Source organism: Scatophagus argus, chromosome 19 (genome assembly GCF_020382885.2).
Source record: "Scatophagus argus isolate fScaArg1 chromosome 19, fScaArg1.pri, whole genome shotgun sequence".
Classification (NCBI taxonomy): domain Eukaryota; kingdom Metazoa; phylum Chordata; class Actinopteri; family Scatophagidae; genus Scatophagus; species Scatophagus argus.
Genome location: NC_058511.1, coordinates 10,949,022 through 10,969,485, shown reverse-complemented (window position 1 = coordinate 10,969,485; position 20,464 = coordinate 10,949,022). Strand labels below are relative to the sequence as shown.

The following is a 20,464-nucleotide window of genomic DNA, read 5'->3' as shown; positions in this document are numbered from 1 at the left end:
TACGGTGAAAGTGAAACCATTGAGGTCTAGTTCTATATCTATGGTGGCGTATTTATGAGTCTGTGGTGCACCTCCATTAATATTCATGCGGCGGGAAGTCTGATAGGGATTCCTGGTACGTCTCCAAGCAACCAAAACCTGACGCAGCCTTCCCGCCCCTCCTCCGGTAGTTCTATGCTCAAAAACAAGTGGACCGCGGAGATGTTGGGTTAAACTATCAGGGAGGCGCGGAGAGCGAGGAAGCGTTCTTGTGGTGGTCTTCACTGATGTGGCTGCTCGGATTCAGGGTGGCTGACTACAAATTGGACTGCAGCAGCTGAATTTTCACAAGGTAAACGAGCCGCACGCAGTTTGAATTACAGTTCAGATGATGCTGGTTGTTTCTCACCTTGCAGCAGGGCACGAGACGAGGAAGAGGAGGTTAAAATGACTGTCTGCTCACGTGGACGGAGAGTCACTGTGTATCCGTGCGTGATGTTGAGTTAAATTTTAGCCCTAGTGGGTCATTTTTGTATAGAAATCAAGGCCAGGTTATTTCCTGAAGAAGTCAGTGAGAACTCTACATGTTGTTGTCTTGTCATGTCTTTATGCTGAGAGATCTGGCTACATGAACAAAATGAGAAAAAATATTAGATCAGTAAACTTTTGACACAACTTTGCATCCCCTATGGGCTAAGACTGAAATAAGATCGAGTAGTAGCCCAGTAATATTTTGTAATTATGTTTCTTCCACTTATAAAAAGTGATTAAGCGGTGAGGTTTTTAATTCCTACATTTGAATGTTGACTTGATAATTTACCACTGGTGTAAAGCAAATAAACTGCATTTACAGTTTTGAGGTGGGCCTACTTTTACTCAAACCGAGAATCTTAATTTTGTGTTATTTTGCACTTCTTGTCTTGTCTGGGTCCAGAGTGTAACCACTTGACAGTTAAGTCTGATTTCAGGAAACATCCAGTCCACTACGTTTATGACACCTTTAGAAACTTTAGTTGCAATTATTAATGTAAAATGTGTGTCGTTTTTAGTGTATTACATGATATTTTGTATTGCTAATACATGATATTATGTTAATTAATAATACATACATAACTACATAATGTGTGTGTGTGTCTTTGTGAGTCTCTGTGTGCTTGTGTTATGCAGCACACAACCCATCCCCCATAGCTATGCAGACATCTAAAAATTCAGCTTGTATTACAGTAATAAAACCTATTTAATACTGTGATTTGATTAAAGACAGAAGGAATTGCACTTGATGGTCACAATGACATTTACATAGACACGGAGACACTATAGAGCATCTTGGACTTGGACTAGAATTTATCTCCGTCTTTCTGAACGTAAACAACCAGAAAAGAACACCTGTTGATACTGATAGTCAGTGTGTGGGTTTGTCTTTATTTGTTATTGGTTTAAGCTGTTAATGTGGCATATTTTGAACTCCAGACTGTTTCTGTTGCCATAACAAAGGGATCCAATATGCCCCAGTAAGTGAGTATTTACCTTTAGCTTTTATGTTAGGCTGCTTAGGCTGCATCTCTTTAAACCATGTTGTGATCCTGCTGGTGATTTCTATGGATAATAATGCTGATATTCTCGTGCACTGTACTGTGTGTCTGCACATAATCCACCCTCTAGCTTGAAATTTAACACCTCTGAATGGGAATGACTCAGAGGTGTGTTATGTTATAGATTGGAGAGATACACACTAAAGCCTGATTAGTTACTCTGCCGTCATGTTTGTTATGTAGACATGTCTGCATGTTCCAGATAGGAGAGCCAGACTTTATGAGCCAGCAGGCTTTGGCATCTTATAGTCAGACACCACAAAATAAATTCTATTGGTGTGGCAACACCACAACTGAATGTTGCTGAGCAATCAAATTCTGCTGCCTTGAAACCAGAGGAATGTATGGGTGATGTGCGGTGATTTGATGCCAACTGGGAAATTTGGATAATGGGGATGAATGGTCTTTTTCCACCAAAGATATATCAGTGTTACATTTGATATTCAGGATGTACGTTTTGGCCCGTTGAAGAGAATTTTTTCCTTCTAGTCTATTCAAAAGTGGCTGAGGTCACCAAAAGTAAATGATCAAGTAACCAACAGGAGTGTGGTTTGGGGTTTTTACTATTCTGATTTTAGGTCCTTTATGAATTTAAAATTGTGAGCACACGTTTCCCCATCTTTCTAAACCTCTAGGCTCTGCAGTTCCTATTCACAATGTAAATCACTACTGTACATTCAGGGTCTTTACAAACTCTTTAAAAATGCATGTGGTATGGATTTTTATTCTCCTTCACTGGTCTCCTGTAACAATATGGTCTCCAGAGACACACTGCTTACTTTAGAGAAGAAAGAGACGATCCATTCCCAGGCATTCACAAGTCAGCCACTCTGCACAGTGAGAGGTCTATTTTACCTTGCAAAACAGCCAAGCCTATCATTAGATACAATGACTTCACTGCTGGTCTGCTGTGCCCATTATGGAATAACTGAACACTAACCACTTATTGAGTGCCTGAAGACTTTGTGAAAGGACAGTGGGCAGAAAGTCTGCTTTGTGTGCCACTGTTATGAGTGTGCATTTTCTGTATCCTTAAAGGTTTAGTTAGTAACTTTATTTCCCAAGTTTGTCTTTTCATGGGCCTCCATAATCTCTCCACTGTCTCTAAATCAGGCAGATAAAATACTACTGAGATTTGGATGGACTGCCATGAAGAATAATTACTTTAGTAATCTGCTCTACCATGATGCCGACATGGTAAACAATGTGCTGACAAGTTAAATATTGGATTTATAGCATTAAATTTAGTGCAGAAAGAAAAGTTGTAAATTAGACTTGTTGTTGTTATTGACAACACAATAAACATGCTGGAAATGATTGCTTGACATGCGAAGAGTAAGAAAAAAAAACCGCTCACCAGGCATTCTCAGCCAGCATGTGAAAACTTGATCAGATTGAGCCCTGGATTCATGGGCCATGCATTCACACCATTCGGCCAATCAGGCAGGAGAAGCACCAGCTAGCTGTCAGCTACCATCATGTTTACTGATGGTTAGTTAGCGTGATGGCTTAAGAAGTAAAGGAGAACTAAAACGGGAGTTTCAGTGGTCATTTATTGCAAGTCATATCATCATTTCAATATTAGATAATGTTATTGCACATTGCAGATATTCTAGATATTGTGCAGGCCTTAAAACTAACGTCACTCCCATCAACGTCAGCTGTGCTTTGCATACCTTTCACTAATGCTAAATGGTAGTATGTTCAGGATGGGTTAATTCGTGAAATATTTTAGTGTCACATACTATATGTATTATGTTTGCGTTACCTCAGGCAATATGCCCTGTGGACAAGAAGGGGAAAAAAATGTGCTGATTCATTTACTGTTCCTGTGTTGTTGCTATGGAAACAATTTGCTCCTGTTGAATGAAAATCCTGCAGGTATATCCCCTTAGGGTGCTGATTCTTTATTATTTGATACATGAAAAGGCAAATGTCAGATCTAAATCAGGTCACGGAGTAAAGGGAGCACAGAGAGAAAACTTATCATTCAGTCTTTCTGGGATATAATATACAACTAAGCCTGAGTCATGCCACATTTGATGTGTAGCCGTTTTGTCAGATGCCACCTTAGTTTTCTTCCTTGTCATTTACATAGGGTGGCCAGTGGAACAGTCAGCAAATGTTTCCTTAGTTGCGTCTTCTCTTCTCTCCAGTTTCAAAGATTATCTGCCTTTAATACACCAATGGATCCATTAGAAATCCTTTGAAGATCGTCCTTCCTGACAAAGAGCAGAGAAAGTGGATGCAGGAGAGACATAAACTATCATCATTTGTAATAACAAACGATGATAGTCTTTTGACACCTTTTTTACAGAGCTTTTTGTATTTACCAGATTAATGATGGACACACCCTCAGCTCCTCAGATCAAAGTGGACAGGGCTTGTGACCTAGAGGAAGTGGAATTTGGGGAAGATGTGGATTTGCCTTCAGATGACCATCTCATGAACTTGAAGGCCTTGACAGAGAAATTAAGACTGGAGACCAGGAGACCCTCCTACCTGGAATGGAAAGCCCGGCTTGAGGTGGAAAGCTTCAGGGAGCCAGGAACTGGAAAAGACCCGATCCAAGTTGAGCCTGAAGGAAAAGTGTTCAAACCCAGCAAGACTGCAGAGAACTCTGATGTGTTTCAGTGCAAGTTGCCATCAGGTCCACTGAAAGGATTTGGGAACATCGATGAAGCTCTCAGTTGGCTGAGGAGAGAACTGGTGAGAAACCATAAATTCTTTACAATGTATAAGTTTATCATCTATATTTGGAATAAGGCACAGCTATACGTTTTCCATATCTAATATATTGTATTTTGTTTCAGTATTTGTAGCCAGTGGATGGCCATTTCAGTTGGATACTTGCGATTCAAGTACACATTTTTACTCCCATTTTTAATTTGAAGAGCTTTGTAATTTTGTAGTTAAATGCCGGATTAAAAAATAACTTCCTGCCACTTAGCTAATCAGGCTTTAACAATGGGCGCAATGTCCAATTACTGGCCCAGAGAAGCCCATTCACATTAGCAAATGAGAATGATTGCGACTCAGGCAGTTGGATCAAATGTTTGTTACACACAGTTTTTGCTTCAAGTGTAATCATTTTTACTCTGCTCAATTGCTCTGCACATTCACCCATAAGCCTGGACGGAGCACGCAAAGAGGCACTGGCAGAGGTCGAATCATACAAACATTTTGCACAAAGACAGTAGACAAGAGAGTTGATTATGATCTTTGCACAGACCTTTGCACACGGACAGTGGACATAAAAGAGATAGAACTGAGAGAGCTTGTGATGAAAAGCTTGTTTGTGGATGTCCCACTGTGAGTTTCCTTTTTAGATTTTGTTCCACAATAAAAAACTGAATGCATGGACCTTCCGTGAATCTAGGTCATGAACTATGTGAACGTGAACTATGTGTAAATCAAGACTGTAACCATGGAGTCAGTGTTGGTGTGTGTGTGTGTGTGTGTGTGTATGTTGGGGTCCTGCCACGCATATTACATTCTAGTTTTCCAATTTTAATACATTTTAAAGTGATAACATAGACAAACTGTACACAGTTTGCCACTGATTGTACTGATTGTACTGATTGTACCACAGCAATTGAACAACAGCTTCCGCTGGAGTACGGAAACCCTACTTGGACAAATGACACACAGAACTGCAGTAATACTAGAATTGGTAACGGTAAATATTATTATATATGAACTTAGCCACAGTTTATGGAATAATCTACCAACTGTTTAATTTTCATCTGTTATTTATGACATGACAAACATTACAAAATGTGCACATAACTAAGTTACAAGATGAATTTGAAAGCTTGTTTTGGACCTCAAACAGCAGTTTGACATAAAAGAATTCCTAACACAGCTTAATTATCGTCTCTAAAGCTTTCAACCACAATCTCATGATCTTCCTCCACAGCCGGAGTTGCTTAGTTGTCATTGTAGATGTGGTTTAGTTATCATCATATACTGCTGTCTGTCTGATTGAAATTCTGTACTTATTTCACCTGATATTAACTATCTCCATGGCAACTCCATCCACTGAGTAAGGCCAAGTTACCAGATGTTGTTCTGCAGCTATAAGAATAGATCCATTTTTGGCACTTTCAGTTGACTAACACATTATTCTATCAAAATTCTAGCTGATGAAGTGATTCATCAGTAAATCAGCAGGTTGCATGAGCACCACTGTTTTCTGTCTCTCTCCATCAGACAGACATGCGCTTGCAGGACCAGCAGCTGGCCAGGCAGCTCATGCGACTCCGAAGTGACATCAACAAGCTGAAGATAGAGCAGACGTGCCACCTGCATCGCAGGATGCTCAATGATGCTACCTTTGGCCTCGAGGAGCGGGACGAGCTGTCGGACCTGCTGTGTGAATGTCCAGTCACGCCGGGGCTCGGCCTCTCGGCCCCACTGAGGCTCATCGGCGTCACCAAGATGAACATTAACTCTCGCCGTTTCTCGCTCTGCTAGTGGCAGCAATAGCTCTTCAGGAAGAAAATCCTGAAAATAGCACAGTCTGTCTAATACTATCTTCGCTCCAGTGCATGCCAGCCATGGGCATCTGTTGAATAGTGGTGAAATCCTTTGTGCATTTAGGGCTTGACCACAAAGTTGTGAGGATGAACCTCAATGTAAAGCTCTGTTTTACAGTCCCTCTAATGAAAGGCAGAGATTTAGGTAATGTATATTATTTAGAAAGATGAATTTGAGTGTAGTCGGTACATATAAATGGTTTTTGCCACTAAACTATACATGGCAGCTATATACAGAAACCTTTCTGTTTTAAAACCACAGCAGATTTTAGACCTGTAGGCCATTGTGACTTGAAACAGAGAACTCGCAGTTTTTAAAATAACCTAAGCATCCTCAAGCTGTTTCCTGGGTCCTTTGTGGTTTCCATCTAAAAGTACAGACTAAATATTTGAATATATTTTTACTGCATCATAGATAATGCGTTCGGTGACAGTCAGGATTTTCATTTGTTCCCTGTATTGGATCTTGATATAAATGTTTTGCTTTTAAAGAGATGCCTTAATCTTGATACAAGTTGCACACTGTACTCCATGCATCTCTTAATTGGTGAGTAGCAGTATAATTTTATCAAGCATTACTTTTTGCAGACTATGATGGAAATAATTGCAGTCGTTGTTCTTCAAGTCTGCTGAAGTTTGCATCTAGGTTAGAGCTTTGCCCTTTTTCTGCTCCAATTGTGATCTGAGAGCAACCATTTGAGATGCCATTGTCTGTTTTAAACAAAAATATGGTTTAGTTTCAAGGATAAACATTGAATTATCATTCATTTAGATCTCTGCATCGACCAAATGACATGAAGATGTGAACCTTGTTATGATGGAATATATCATTACAGGTAACCTTTCCTTACTTATTTTCTTTTGGATTGTGGGGGTTTGGGATTTGAAATGTGAGCATATGAAATTTGAGTCAAGTATAGTCCCAATGCAGAGACCATACAACAGGAAAACGGGAGTTTCAGGGTTTAAGATGCCCCTCCTTGTGGCCCAGATATACTATAATACAATCTGAACATAATCACATTTTTATAGCTCTCTCTCACGCACAAAATGTCTAATCTGTTTTCCATAACGGAGCAAATTACCTCTAATGACAACCACTGAAAAGACAAGGTTAATATCGGGGTCTACTACTGCACAGACTGTTCCAACGTTATATGATTAGCTGTACAAACAGAGCACCTAGCCATTGTCTCAGTTCGCAGTGTCCCATGAACAGTGAGGCACCTACTAAGAAAACAATGCTATGCTAACTTGATCTTGTGTTACTAAGCCTATAATTGACTGGAACATACAGTACTTTGAATCCAGTTTGGTAAAATGTAATACCTTAAATGGGTTATTGTTAGTGCTAGTAGTATGTTTTCACAGATGTACCGGTAATAAATAATCTATCAAGAAGACGGATATGTTACTTTTTCTGCCTTTAGTTTGTTGTCATAGCAACAAAAGCTGTGTAAGAACTGCAGATGGGAAAGAAGTTTGGCTTGGAAGGCAACAAAATCCACCTTCCAGCACCTCTGAAGCTAATTATCACCTTATACAACAATTGGTTTGTTTAATCTATGCGAAAAGTGTAGAAATATCAGTGTTCTGTTTACTTAGGGCCATGTCTAAAGAAACAGTCAAAAATGTTCAATCATTCCTTTAATCTTAAAGAACGACATGAACTGATTACCTCACCTTCTTTCTGCAAATGAGCTTTTCTGTCATTTTTGACCTAATGCTTTTGTTCTGCTAATAGCTATCATCTGTGCATGCTGTGTAAACAGTTGGGAGCAACGTGGGCTCTCACAGTTTTGGGTATGTGTGAAGACATGAGCACGGGTCATGATGTTCTGCGTGTGAGAGTTGGTGTAACCCACTGGCTGATCCCTGTGTCCCTCTCCATCTGGAGGGCCTGAAGTGGCATGTCATGAATGACTTTGCTGAGCCTGAGATTTTTATGCATGAGCTCCAGCTTTATGTGAGCTTATCGCTGCTGAAAGGCACATCTCCTTTTGACTGAATGGCTGCCAAAGAGGCCATCACATACTTTTTATTAACAAGCTACTTGTGATCAAGGTGGTTACATTTCTTTTTTTTCTGTACTACCAGAAAACTTTCCTATTCCTATTTTTAAGCTATTAGCTACAATGAAAAACTGTGCAACTATTCTTATCTGAAATGGCAGTGCTCGAGGAAACTTCAGAAACTAAAAGCACTGTGCTTGTTTAGATTCAAGTTCTGCTCAACAGCTCTCCCAGGAGTTTGCCATTTTATTAATTTCATGCCTACATCATCTCATTTGCATAACAAAATGACTTGACAGGCATAAAATCAGGCACTATTGCTTGACCATATCAAAAGCCACAATAATGATTCAAAAAATGTTGAGAAGTAGATTGGTACAAAAATGCCTTAGCCATAGGATCAGCATCCAATGTAACAGAAATTATGTTATGTGATGATTTTTCTGAGTATCTTTATTAAGGGATTCTGTCCTCCTTTACCTTTTGAGGGCTTTTTTTATCGGATGTTCACCACTGGTAATGTAGCTGCCATCCTGTTCCGGGAATGTAACAGATGTAACACCACAGAGCTACAGTGCTCACCACGGCTGAGGTGCAAACTCAAGCATGAATGGCTGACAGAAACCTCACCAAGGTGAACCACAGGGTGAGACTGGCGAGAATCCCAGACTGCATCTCACATCAAGCTTTTGTGTAGGAGTGTCTTAGTACATCCCATCTCAGCCCAGATTTACTGCAAGGACGAGACATTTAAGGACCAGAACACCACATCCTGGAGAAGAACACATTAAATGGGCACACTGCAGTGTTTTAATCAATGGGCTATTCCACATATTGACTGTTTTTATGATTTCGTCCTGGATGATGTGATGACAGAATATCCCATTTCCTCATTTGTGACATTTTGCGAAGTTAGAACTTTGACCACTCAGTCAGCGATTTTACTGGAAAAGATTTAACTACCAATAACACTCTTACCTTTTATGGTGTGGGAATAAGAGCTGAATCAGACTGTTTTTGCTGGAGAAATACAGCACGTTGCAGACTCATGAGGCTTAAGGTTGACCACACAATTAAACCCCTGGAGTATCGAGACACTGATTCGGACTGGGTCGGTTGTTGGAAAATAGATTTATAAGGTCAGAGGAGCACTTGGACCAGTTCCTGGACACATATTAAACGCATGCAGGATCCTAAAATACTTTTTAAACCAGAGCTTTCTATGTGGGATATTAATTTGTGAAAAGCTCCCGGCCTGCAGAATCCTTTTCATTTTGAAGTTAGCTGCGTGCTCTGTGTGAGATTTGGCTGGTGGGTAACATTGTCTTGAATGTGGCAGATTACTGTTTTAATTTTTAATATATTTCGAGATATTTATTATTTATCATTATTGTTTAAACTTTATTGAAAGAAGAAAGAAGAAGAAACCAGAAACAATAGCATTAATTTGGAGCTGTGCTGTGTAGAAATATATGGGTCTTGAGCTGCCAAATGCTCCAGTAACCACATGCAGTTTATCCGTCATCGCCGACTTCATGTGCCTCGTGTGCAGTTCACGAAAGCAGCAAGCAAAGTTATGGACTGTAAACAAACTTCAGTCTGACTCTTCTTCATGAGGCATGTTCACGTAAAATGATAAAGTCACTACAGAGGCACTGTAGGAGCTCCAGTCTTGTAAAGATAATTGCTAAACTCTTTATAAAACAGCATGGGATCCCTAAATGACTTAATTAAACCAGCTGATCTATTTAATAATTACTTACTTCAAATGAGGCACTTGAATGTTTCAGTCTGTTTCTAAAATTGGATTAAGAAGAGAATTCACAGGAGGCCAATTAGGCTTCTGCCAAGTACTGTGAGATGGCAAACACGGTTCAATTAAACAGAGACTGTGTAAAACAAAATCATTTACCCTCCCTCTCAACCAAAACAATGAAGCAACATTGTGGCAAACAGGTACAACTAACCACGAATAATTTGACCGAGTGATGAGAAGAAATTTGTATTTGCTCTGTGAGATCATTGGCTTGATTATCTCATCCTTTTGTTCGAGGCAGACAGTGTCTCAAGTCAAAGAGGCTTTTTGAAGCCAGGTGCACTCCTACAGCTCGACTCCCATTCTCATTCCCACAACAAACATGAGAGAGTACAGACAACGCACAAGCATCTCGATTCCAGTTATTATGCTTTAAAAAAAAACCAAAAAAACAAAACATAACATGTATGAAAGACCTGTGAAGGAAATGGTTTAAAATCCGGGTGCATGGCTTTACAGAATGGAATGTACTTAATGCTAAAACAGTCCTGCCAATTTGTGGTACCTCAGACTCTCACACACACACACACAAAAACTAATCCCTAACTTTGTGGAAAACATCCAGCTTGACTGCTTTGATGAAACTCAGACTGAAGTTCCACAGCAGCTTAGGTGCATCCAAGCAGATGATCAGTCAGAGGGCATCAAAATCAGATTACGAAACCCTCAACTTCCGTGTCAGTTTTGGTGAATGAGAGTCAAATTTAATGTGGAGGATAGTCTCACTTCAAAGTCCTGATAATACAGCAGGCAGATTTTTTTTAAGGCATCATGGTGTTTGTAATTTTAAAACAAAACCAGATAAACCGTTTAAAGTAGCTGTTATTTAATAACCATGATTTGCAACAACTGTAGTTACAGTTCATAATTACCTGTCTGTGTGTGACCGACAGTTGGCAGCAGTACTGCAGTGTAAAGGCACAATGACAGATAAATGTAATGTCACAACACATAAAAAGATGACCTGCAGCAGAAGAACAAAAACATAAAATCATACATTTACATCAGCCATTACCTAACTGGCTTTGTCAAATACAGTCCCCACTCAATCACTTGAATGAGAATTTTTGTTTTTACAGCATTTCCTTGGTCAGTTTGAATAAGGCAAAGTTATATAAATGAGTAGACACTGATAACAAATGATAGTGTAAAACAAAGTGGTACACAAATCACGCTGAAAAACAAAATTATATAGGGCAAATTTTTTACACTCTCACAGCAACGCACAAATGTGAAATAAATGAAGATAAACAAAGTTGTCCTGGTGGTTGAAGCTGACTGACCTTTAATGATAGAAAAGCATTACATCCTCAGTCTTAGCCTTCTAAAAACATGTATAGTCCCCTGACGGATTCTCAAGAGTCTTTGACGGTATTCAGACAAAGACTAAAATATTCTCAAAGACTCTGGAGGTTTCTGTTACATTGTTAAAAGCAGTGGCAGATACTGCCAATAAACTAGTCCAAAAGTCAAAGAAACTTCAAAAATATATAAGAGGCCACAGCCAACAGACTGTGTGTCACCTACAGGGTCTGCATAAGTGCATTTGTTGACTTCATGTTTTTCTTTTTTTGTTTTTTTTGTGGTAAAAGTTTGAGGTTTTCCGTGAATGTGAGGGGACTACGTAACGTCCTCTTGATAATTAGAGGAAAATACAATAAACAAAATCTTAGGTCAGTGCTGAAGACCACCTTCATCTGATCAGTTCAGCTCATGCCTCATGACTGGCTGGCATTCTATGTCAGCAAAAAAAAAAAAATCTCCCTTTACCCGCCATGTCAAGGTGTCACCCCTTCTTGGTCCATACTGCAGCCTAGAGCTTCGATGTCATTACTGATATCAGTGATCATGCGGTCCCACTCGTCCCCTTCAGAGGCATCCTGGCCTTCGTCTGAGGCAGCGCTTCCTCCGGTCGCTCCATTGCCATTGGTGGTGGAATCGGATGCAGAGCTGGCTGTGCGCCGATAACGACCAAAGCTGTCGGTGATGATGCCTCGACCGTCCTTCACACCAATGGTCTCGAGGAAATTCTCAAAGTGCTGGCTGTCTTTCTCTGGTATGAAGGGACGCAGGCCTGCAGAGGCACATTTCAATGCATAAACCCATGAACTACATTTGGCACATATTTTATGACAAAAGAGTCAGAGAACACAGGAAGAGTTACATTATTGAGGAGACAGCCGTGTAGATGGTACTTGCTCCCACATATTGCTTTTTATAATGTCTCTGAAATGGTTGTGGCAGGAAAATCGGAAGCGATTGCGAGACTGTGACATTTCAATCCACATCAGCACATAAATCAATTTCAGAAGCAGCTTCTTATTGTTAAGTAATACATCCAATTGTGACTCTACCATGAAAGTGCCACTGAAAACACCAGCGTAACCATGACCAACAAAGACCAGTTCAATATGTTGGACAGGAAATAAAGCTTATGCAGTGAAAAGTATTGCCAATGTACAACAGGTTTTCTGTTAGCAAGCAATTCCTGACTGATCTGATAAAACCTTTATTTATCTACACTGGTGCCATAACCACAGACTGGTTATGGCATAGATAGACAGACAGATGACTTTATTCATCCCCGAGGGGAAATTAGGTTGTCATGCTACAACAGATTCAATTTGTTCAGCTTCATTTGTTCAAACTTCAGTCTGAAGTTGGAATTTTTCTTATCTTGCTCTTTTATTAACATTATACATCATGGAAGTCTAGCTACACCAGGTCATTGTAATTTGACTTGTGGGGAAATACAGTGGTCTTACCAAGGAGGAGGAACTTCCTGCTGTCCCCGTAGAGCTGTCGCAGGTTGATGCAGAACTCATGGATGGAAGCACCATTACGGTATTCATGGAGCAGGGTGGCAAACTGCTGGATCTCCTGTGATGACAGTTTTGTCCGCAGCTAGAAAAGGGAAGAAAAAAAAAAAGATATTGAAAAATCAGAACAACAATTAGTACAGCTTGAAAAAAATGTTATTCTTGAAAACAGAAAGGGACAAAGAAAGAGAAGGTGAAAGCCTCATACTGTGGTCATGTAGTCCTGCAGCAGCTCTGCAGCAGTGGTGCTCAGCTCTCCTTCGCTTGCGGTCTTCGTCTGAGGAGACGCTGGGGAGGAAGCCGACGGAGAGTTTTCTCCTGCCTCCATAGAGCCCTGGAAAGGACTTAAAGACAAATGTTCCCTCTGTAAGTGTCAAGCCAAAAGTAAACCACTTCCGGAGATATCTCAAAATCACTTCCCAAAATGAAAATGTATGTACTTACAATGTGCTGGTTTCCTCTTCAAAGGCCTCCTTAACATCCACTTTGTTTGAAGAATCATCTACAACAACAACGAAAAACCTAGAAATTTATAGGTTCATATCTGACTTAAGTTCTGAAACTTCAGTATCATGAGAATGAGGTAAAATGTCTAAAACATCTACAGATAAAATCAATCATTTGTTTGTTTCATTGTTTGTTTTTCTCTCAAGAGCAAGTCTGTTTTATTCCTCACCACTGTATAGAGAAAGGTGTCTGGTAGGCGTAGTTGCGCCATCAAAAATGGCTCTATCCAAGAAGTCGATGGTTGATTCTGTGTAAACAATCTGAAAGACCTGGCTGAGCAAAAGGCACAGCTCCTCTGCTGCTGCCTAAAAGACAAAAAAGGTTGAGCTATTAAAAGTTAGCTATGACTACTGTGCAAACTAATTCATGACAGTACTCTGCAACATGTTTTTCCAACAATGTCAACACCACTTTGACATCTTGTAACTTGTAGACTGAAAGTGCACCAGAATTAACTGAACTCTGTAACTTATCATTTTTGCTATTTACACCTGTAAGTAATTGCTGGCAATTAAACATCTGCCTCATTCTACCAACAAAAGTATTCTTTGGATGATAGTTTCAGTACTTGATTCAGGTCACATTCTCACTCTGAAAGGGTCCCTCTGAAGTTTCTTCCAAACAATCAAACGTTATGTTTACATTATGTGCTTGTGTGCGCCCATAATATACTGTGTGTAACAAAAGCTTGAAAGCATTTCTTTTCTCCTGAAGTATTTTAAATATGCAAAATAATACCTTATTGTCAACAGCCAGCACAAGCAGACAGCAAACTTCCACAAGCACAGCTCCACTCTCTGATAAGGAGCTCAGGGTCTGAGATTTATTGAGATCAGGACACGAGCTGGGACAAGGAGAACCTCCTGACTCCTGGGCTGAAAAACATGGAAGAATGCACACATATTGTTAGTATTCTTATATTATTATTGCTGAATTGTTGCCAATTTAGCAGACACTGACTTTAAACAGTGTGTTGCAAGTTAACTCCTATCTAGATGATCACTGTATGAAGCTTCTGCTTGAACAAGATTCCAAGCCAGTTCTCTCTGTATCCTTAAGATTCTGTAATCTTACAACTGAAAACAACATAACAAATTTAACTATTTCATTCTAAAATCCCAACACCTACCAGAACCTTTAAAAATGTTTTTTATTTTCTTTTTTTTTTTTTACCTGTTTTGATCACTACGAGGTGCAAAGAGTCATCCCTGATGTAGGAGACAGCAGCAATATCATGGATGGGCACTCGCAAGATGATGTCTTCTCCATCACGCCATACAAGCTTTATGTTGTACGCCGACAAGCTCACCACTGCATCTTGCTCTGCTGTCAGCTGGCCTGCCAACTGATGGGACTTCTAACAATCCCACATGCAAACAGTGTGGGTAATTGTCACCGTTAAGATAAGAAATCAAAAACACCAAATCAGGTTGAATCCTTTAACTCAGATACTCACCCTTGCAGTGTCAATGAGCTGCAACACTTCTGTGCGACTAGAAGGGTTCAAGTATCCTGGAACTGATGTCAGCTGCCCCAAGTACTAGACAGGACAGAACATGCACAACGTTTTTACTAAAAGTTGCACAAAACCGCCAAGTGACCCTAATATTATATAAATCATTAGTTCCTGTTGCGTAAATAGTACTACAAAATTGTAGTACACAGTTTATATCACTCCTAGCCACACTCACTTTGACTTCTTTCTCAATGTAGTCATTGAGCAGGATGTCGGGGTCGATGCGGTGGTCAGGCTGAGAGAGTGAGAAGGTGTGGAGGGCCCTGCGCTCAGTGGCTTTCTCCTGGGCCTTCTTGTCTCTCCCCTTCTCACCTTTCAGGAAGACTCGCTTGAACGGAGACACGATACCAGGCTGAATAAAGACAAAGAGAGCGGGGTTGAAAGAAATTAGAAGATTTTCAAAACACCAAGGCAGAAAAAAAATGAGGCACAATTTGTATGGATCTGTAGCATTTCAGACTCCTGAATTACATGCCATTGGTATTATGTCTTTGTAAGCATTATTAGTAAGTACAGGAGTATTTATACTCACAATATAGCTGCAATGAGCTTGCAACACAGACAAGCAACTGAAAACCCAGCTACAGGCTTAATGCTTCCCCAAAAATGAAATTCTGAATGAATTGAGAATTTATTTCAAACTTCTGTTGTTTGTATTTTCTGCTGGCCCTGCTTTCCTTGACTGTGCTGGTAGCTGCAGAGTAAGATGCAGCAGATGGACTTTTTGAGTGTGCAAACGTACAACACTCTGTGTTACCCAATACATGTTGCTCAAATATCAACAATAGCATGTGCAAAAGGAAATTCTGCACTTTGCAGTGCTGGAGTATTTGCAATATTGCAGTTGAAGTCATTGTAAAACATGACATAAGATCACAACAAAAAATCCAAATTATGAACATTAACCTTAAAAGATCAGTAAACAGCTGACACAGACATTTCACAATCCATTCTTTAGTTCTTTCACCAGCTAATAAATTCTCAATGTGTCACTGATTAAGAACTCAGTTAAGTATGCTTTACAAAAACTTCAATCAAGTTTTATCCAAGGTCTATGCACGACAAAAATCATTTCACAGCAATTTAAAAAAGCCTACCTCATGCTCCATGAGCCCCGAAGACAGAAGAGTCGTATTCAACAAAAAGCACACAGCCTGATCACAGATGCTGCTACACTTGCACCGTCTAAACTAGTCACCTGTTGCCTCCCCACTCACACAGTGACAGCTGCCCACACATACAGGATCAAGCACAGCACGAGTGGGTATATGAGGGGTGTGACCTCCCACAGAGGAAGGGAAGTGTCTCTGTCTCTATACTCAGGCACAAGAACAGGAAGGGGACTAGCCACAACTTCCTGCGATGACACGCGCACTCATACTGTGAATTTTGAAACGACAGAAAAACTGCAGCAGACTTTTTTCAATGTTGTTATGACGTTGTTGAACACAGACAAAACAGTGTGTGATCACAAGCACTTTTATTCCATAGCCTTATATTTTACTGTGATGTGATGATTGCTGCATCACTCACTCAGGCCTCATCTCTGCAGGTGAAGGTTTATACACTTCACTGTTGAACCACAGAAATACAAAGAGCAAAAGGCATATTCTATTATGCTAACCACAGATGTCACATCTGCAATGCAGTTTACACTGCACATTTAATAGGGCAAATGTGTAGACAGTCTGACTTACTTCTACAGAATTTATTTCCTGTTTTCATTCACCATATAAAAAAGATCAATGTAACAAATTTGCTCTACAATCATAAAATCAAGCAAGAGTAAATATCACTTAGAGAATGTGTGCTAACAATATCTATATTATGAAAACTACATGGTTAATGTAGTGAGAATAGCAGTTTAATTTATATTTATTCATTTTCACTCAACAAAGCTGAGCATCCCATTTAAAGCCTGGTTGGGAGGAGGATCAAAGAAACAAATTAAACAATCTGTTAGCAACAATGACAAAAACCGTAATAGTTCAAAGAGCTGCATGTGATTCTTATGATGTATCCATAATTTGATTCTTGCCTGATCTGCTTTGATCACAGACTTTATACAATAGTGCAACCTATAACCAGTGCATTATTTAACACTATTAACAATTCATGGCTTCACCTTGTGAAATGTGAGACCAAAGCTACTGTAACTGACCCCTGTGAATGGCCTTAAGATGAATAAGTGCCCTTTTGGTGAAAATCTGTTTACATAGAAACACAAATGACAAAAATGTGTGGCTTCTTTGTGCTAGGAAGGCCACAGTGACAAAAAGTGCAGAGGGACTTTCAAACTTTCTCACACATATGTCTGAGCAATGCAAGAAAACAGACCAAGAAAAAACATGGGTACTTTTATATTGTTTTGATTTAACCGTATTCATTGTGCCACAGCAGGGTATAAGATTAACAATGTAGTCAACAAATAACAGCCATTATTAATGAGTGACTGCTGAACAGTGAAATAAGCATGCAATATTTCAATTTTCAGACAGAATAAGTAAGAGTAATATAACACCTATTTGTCTTCCATACACCTAAAACGTATTTTCTACAGTGGTGGTACCAAGGTAAACTGCTACCATCTTTCTCTGCTTTTCCAAATCTAAGCTGCAATAAGGATGTTTTTTATTCTTGCCTTGTTAATGCTTGTCGGCAAGCAAGCACATTCAGTGAAATGTGTGTCAAGGCAGCTTTCACCCAGCTACATTTTTGTAAAGTAATTCAGCTAAAAAAATTCTTTAACTTCTCCAGATACTTTTGACAGTTTCCAGATTGCATCTGTCAAAATTTCATGAAGTCACAGAGACTCTCTGACACAAAGGATACTTTAATAAAAGAAGAATAAATCAGTTACCAAAGTGATAGTAATCATACAAACAAGACTGAGCTTTCACTTGATCCTGTGTAATAATACTCTGTGAATTTAAAAACACATCTGGGGCAAATACTGTTCATTATTGCCACCAAGTGGCACAAATGAGTACTGTATCTCGGAAACACTGATGGCAAAAGTTAAAAATCAACCCTGAACCCAGCGGACAGCAACACACATTTTCACTTGTTTTCCGGTATTGACGAGGCATCAACAACAAGCAAAAGGTGGCCATAACCAGTTTCATAAATATGGAACATTAAGTTTCACGTTACAAAAATCTAAAATGCTGCTATGTGAGTGTAAATACATTTAAAATGAATCTTTGTCTGTGGTCACAACTAAGCAAATTTATCAGTGTTTGTACAGTGCTGACAAAAACATTTCCTCCTTGCCACAACAAATCTTAACACTAGGATGTCGGTTCATTTCCATCCAAATGTTCCTTCACATCAAAAGGAGGTGGAATCAGATAGCCAGTAACTCCAGTCTTATTGTCACCGGAAAGTAATGGAATGACCAGCCCAATCACAGCAAAGATCTTAACCTCAGACAGTTTGCTTCTTATTATGCTGCTCAGGCTGTGAGAGCTTGTCAGTGTCATATCCTGCTTAGATTTGGTGGGTCCTGCCCTTCAGTTTCCTCCTGTGCCAACCAGAGGAACAGAGCGCAAATCTCCTGTGTCTGTTGTAAGACACAATGGGCACAAAAAGATCAAAGAATTGTCAGCTATGTGTCTGAACATAAAGATCTGTCTCCATATCAAATCGGATCATTAGTTAGTACGTGTGTGTGTGTGTATATGTGTGAGACAGGGCAGGCTGGCTGGCTGACACAACCAAGGAGCGCTGATTTCCTTTAGCATGACTGACACTGATAACCGCTGCCTCTGACAGCTAATGCTGAGCGCACAGATAGTCCGTGACCCATACCTGCACGGGAAGCCTGGCTGTGTTTTCATTACCTTCTTGAACATACTGACACAATGCTAAACCAACCTCACTGTTAAAAAAAAAATCCCCCAACGGATAAAACATTAGCCTAACAATACAACAATGGCCTCTGATTTCCTTTCAAGTGCATTTACCGCACACGAACACACATTAACCCTGAACACATTTTAATGGACTACAAAATTAACATTAAGTTAAAGTTGATACTGACACAACTATGTGAAATAAACCCATCGCAAAACTCATGGCAATCCTGAACTAAGATAAACTCAACGCAACTTAACACTTTACTCGCTCATTTAGGCTCAATCTGTTGCGCCTTACCTTTATTAAACGTCCATAGGGTAAGTTAGACATTTTTCCCATTCAAGCAGCGCTGGTTTATAAAAAGGCAATAAATTTGTCAGAATACATCATGACTGCTTTGCCCCTGTCCGCTGATATTTACTTGATATATGGCTAATCTTGGCTAATTTAGCCAGCTAACAGCTAAACTCCTGTAGTCCGACCGGCTAGTAATTTAGCATGCTTGCTGATCAACTTGCAATACAAAGTATGTCAACTGCCCGACTTACCTTTTTCACTTTTTTCACATCATCCTCCATTTCTAAGTAAAGGTCCTCTTCTTCATATTCAGTTCAGCGTGGACATCCAGGTGAGACAGGACATAACTACAGTAGCTTTCAACCAGCACTCATCTGACAGTAGTTAGCATGCTAGCCTAGCTTAGCTTAGCCTAAAATTGGTAAAGTGATGCCCGAATTTGAGCTGATAGCAAAACGCCATCCTGGTTTTTGCCTTACTCCAGAACCACTCGAAAAAATACCGGCGTGCCAACAATATAAAAACCGTATGCTTCAGTGCCGCTGAAACAACTATAGATATTGTCTATAAGCAAGGCAAACTCGGATAAAACAGGCAAAAGTTTTCAACCGTGCCGCCATTTTGGGCGTTGAACTGTGGTCCAGCATGCTTTGCTTTGAACAAACCAAAACAGCTGCCACTGCCTATCAGTGATAACGGAGTCGCTCAGTGAGCCAGTAGGAACAAATGGTACAGTGGTGCAACTGTTGAAGCAGGTTTTCAGGTTGTTAATTGAAATAAAAAACTTTTTATTTATTAAAAACCATTTTATCCAATGTCAGAGACTCATTTCAGACCAAATAATTATTGTCAAAAACGTAGACATTTGAAATGTTGACACCTAGCTGACACAGTTATCTTTATTAAAGCTCCCATACACACTTTCTGTAACTTATAAATAATATACTCTTATTTCCAAAGCTGATATTTTAATTCTTTATATTAGAAAAAGCACAGGTGTCAAAGTAAGCTGTACCTTTTGAACTGGTGCACCTATTGTGAAAGTAATGCACTTGTTAACAAGGTTAGATGTCATAGTCTAAGGTATTAGCCATTGCGTGAAAGGCTGTTAAATATGGGCGTTTCACATTTGGGGAGTAATGAGAGACCATTTTAAGTGTCTATCAAAACAATATCTTGGCATGCTGTTTACACTTGCTCTTTACTATCCCTGTTTCCTGGGACAAGAAAGTAGTCAGATATCAAGACAGCAACAGAGACTGAAGCGGATGAGGCAAGTGGAGGAAGACAGAAACATGTCTTTACAGCAAGATGATATGAAAGTGGAAAAGAAAGCAGTCACTCACAAGACTGGTCGCATGGATGCCAACAAAGGAAAGGTAAGCACTGCACATGTCCTGTAATTGACAGTGGTACTTAATATTATTCACATCATATTAATCTGTCATTATTTTTCTAAAACTGTGTATAAAGCAAACAAAGGTATTGTATCTGCTTCTGGTTTGTAGTATTTGGCATGGTCAGGAAATG

General features: G+C 39.7%; 2 protein-coding genes across 2 annotated transcripts; one reads left to right on the top strand and one right to left on the bottom strand.

Annotated features, from left to right (window-relative positions):
• The first annotated feature begins 30 nt into the window (after positions 1-30).
• On the top strand, positions 31-7,512 carry fam167ab (family with sequence similarity 167 member Ab). The gene is made up of 3 exons (XM_046373465.1): positions 31-331; positions 3,908-4,280; positions 5,784-7,512. The coding sequence occupies exons 2-3, from the start codon at positions 3,912-3,914 to the stop codon at positions 6,045-6,047; spliced, it is 633 nt and encodes a 210-aa protein (XP_046229421.1). The 5' UTR covers positions 31-331; positions 3,908-3,911; the 3' UTR covers positions 6,048-7,512.
• Positions 7,513-10,746: 3,234 nt separating this feature from the next.
• Positions 10,747-19,592, bottom strand: ccm2 (CCM2 scaffold protein). Its single transcript, XM_046373615.1, has 10 exons — positions 19,186-19,592; positions 14,955-15,131; positions 14,720-14,803; positions 14,437-14,620; positions 14,002-14,138; positions 13,433-13,568; positions 13,201-13,258; positions 12,965-13,100; positions 12,703-12,841; positions 10,747-12,011 (listed from the first exon to the last, which is right to left on the bottom strand). The coding sequence occupies exons 1-10, from the start codon at positions 19,213-19,215 to the stop codon at positions 11,716-11,718; spliced, it is 1,377 nt and encodes a 458-aa protein (XP_046229571.1). The 5' UTR covers positions 19,216-19,592; the 3' UTR covers positions 10,747-11,715.
• Between the last annotated feature and the right edge of the window lie 872 nt (positions 19,593-20,464).

What these genes read in the sequence shown, in the direction of transcription:
- fam167ab (XM_046373465.1), top strand. Translation starts at nt 3,912, where the DNA reads ATGATGGACACACCCTCAGCTCCTCAGATCAAAGTGGACAGGGCTTGT. An exon ending in GTTGGCTGAGGAGAGAACTG is followed by an intron (nt 4,281 to 5,783) that starts GTGAGAAACCAT and finishes TCTCTCCATCAG; the next exon opens with ACAGACATGCGCTTGCAGGA.
- ccm2 (XM_046373615.1), bottom strand. Translation starts at nt 19,215, where the DNA reads ATGGAGGATGATGTGAAAAAAGTGAAAAAG. An exon ending in ATGTGAAAAAAGTGAAAAAG is followed by an intron (nt 15,132 to 19,185) that starts GTAAGTCGGGCA and finishes GTCTTTATTCAG; the next exon opens with CCTGGTATCGTGTCTCCGTT. An exon ending in GAAGAGGAAACCAGCACATT is followed by an intron (nt 13,101 to 13,200) that starts GTAAGTACATAC and finishes TTTGTCTTTAAG; the next exon opens with TCCTTTCCAGGGCTCTATGG.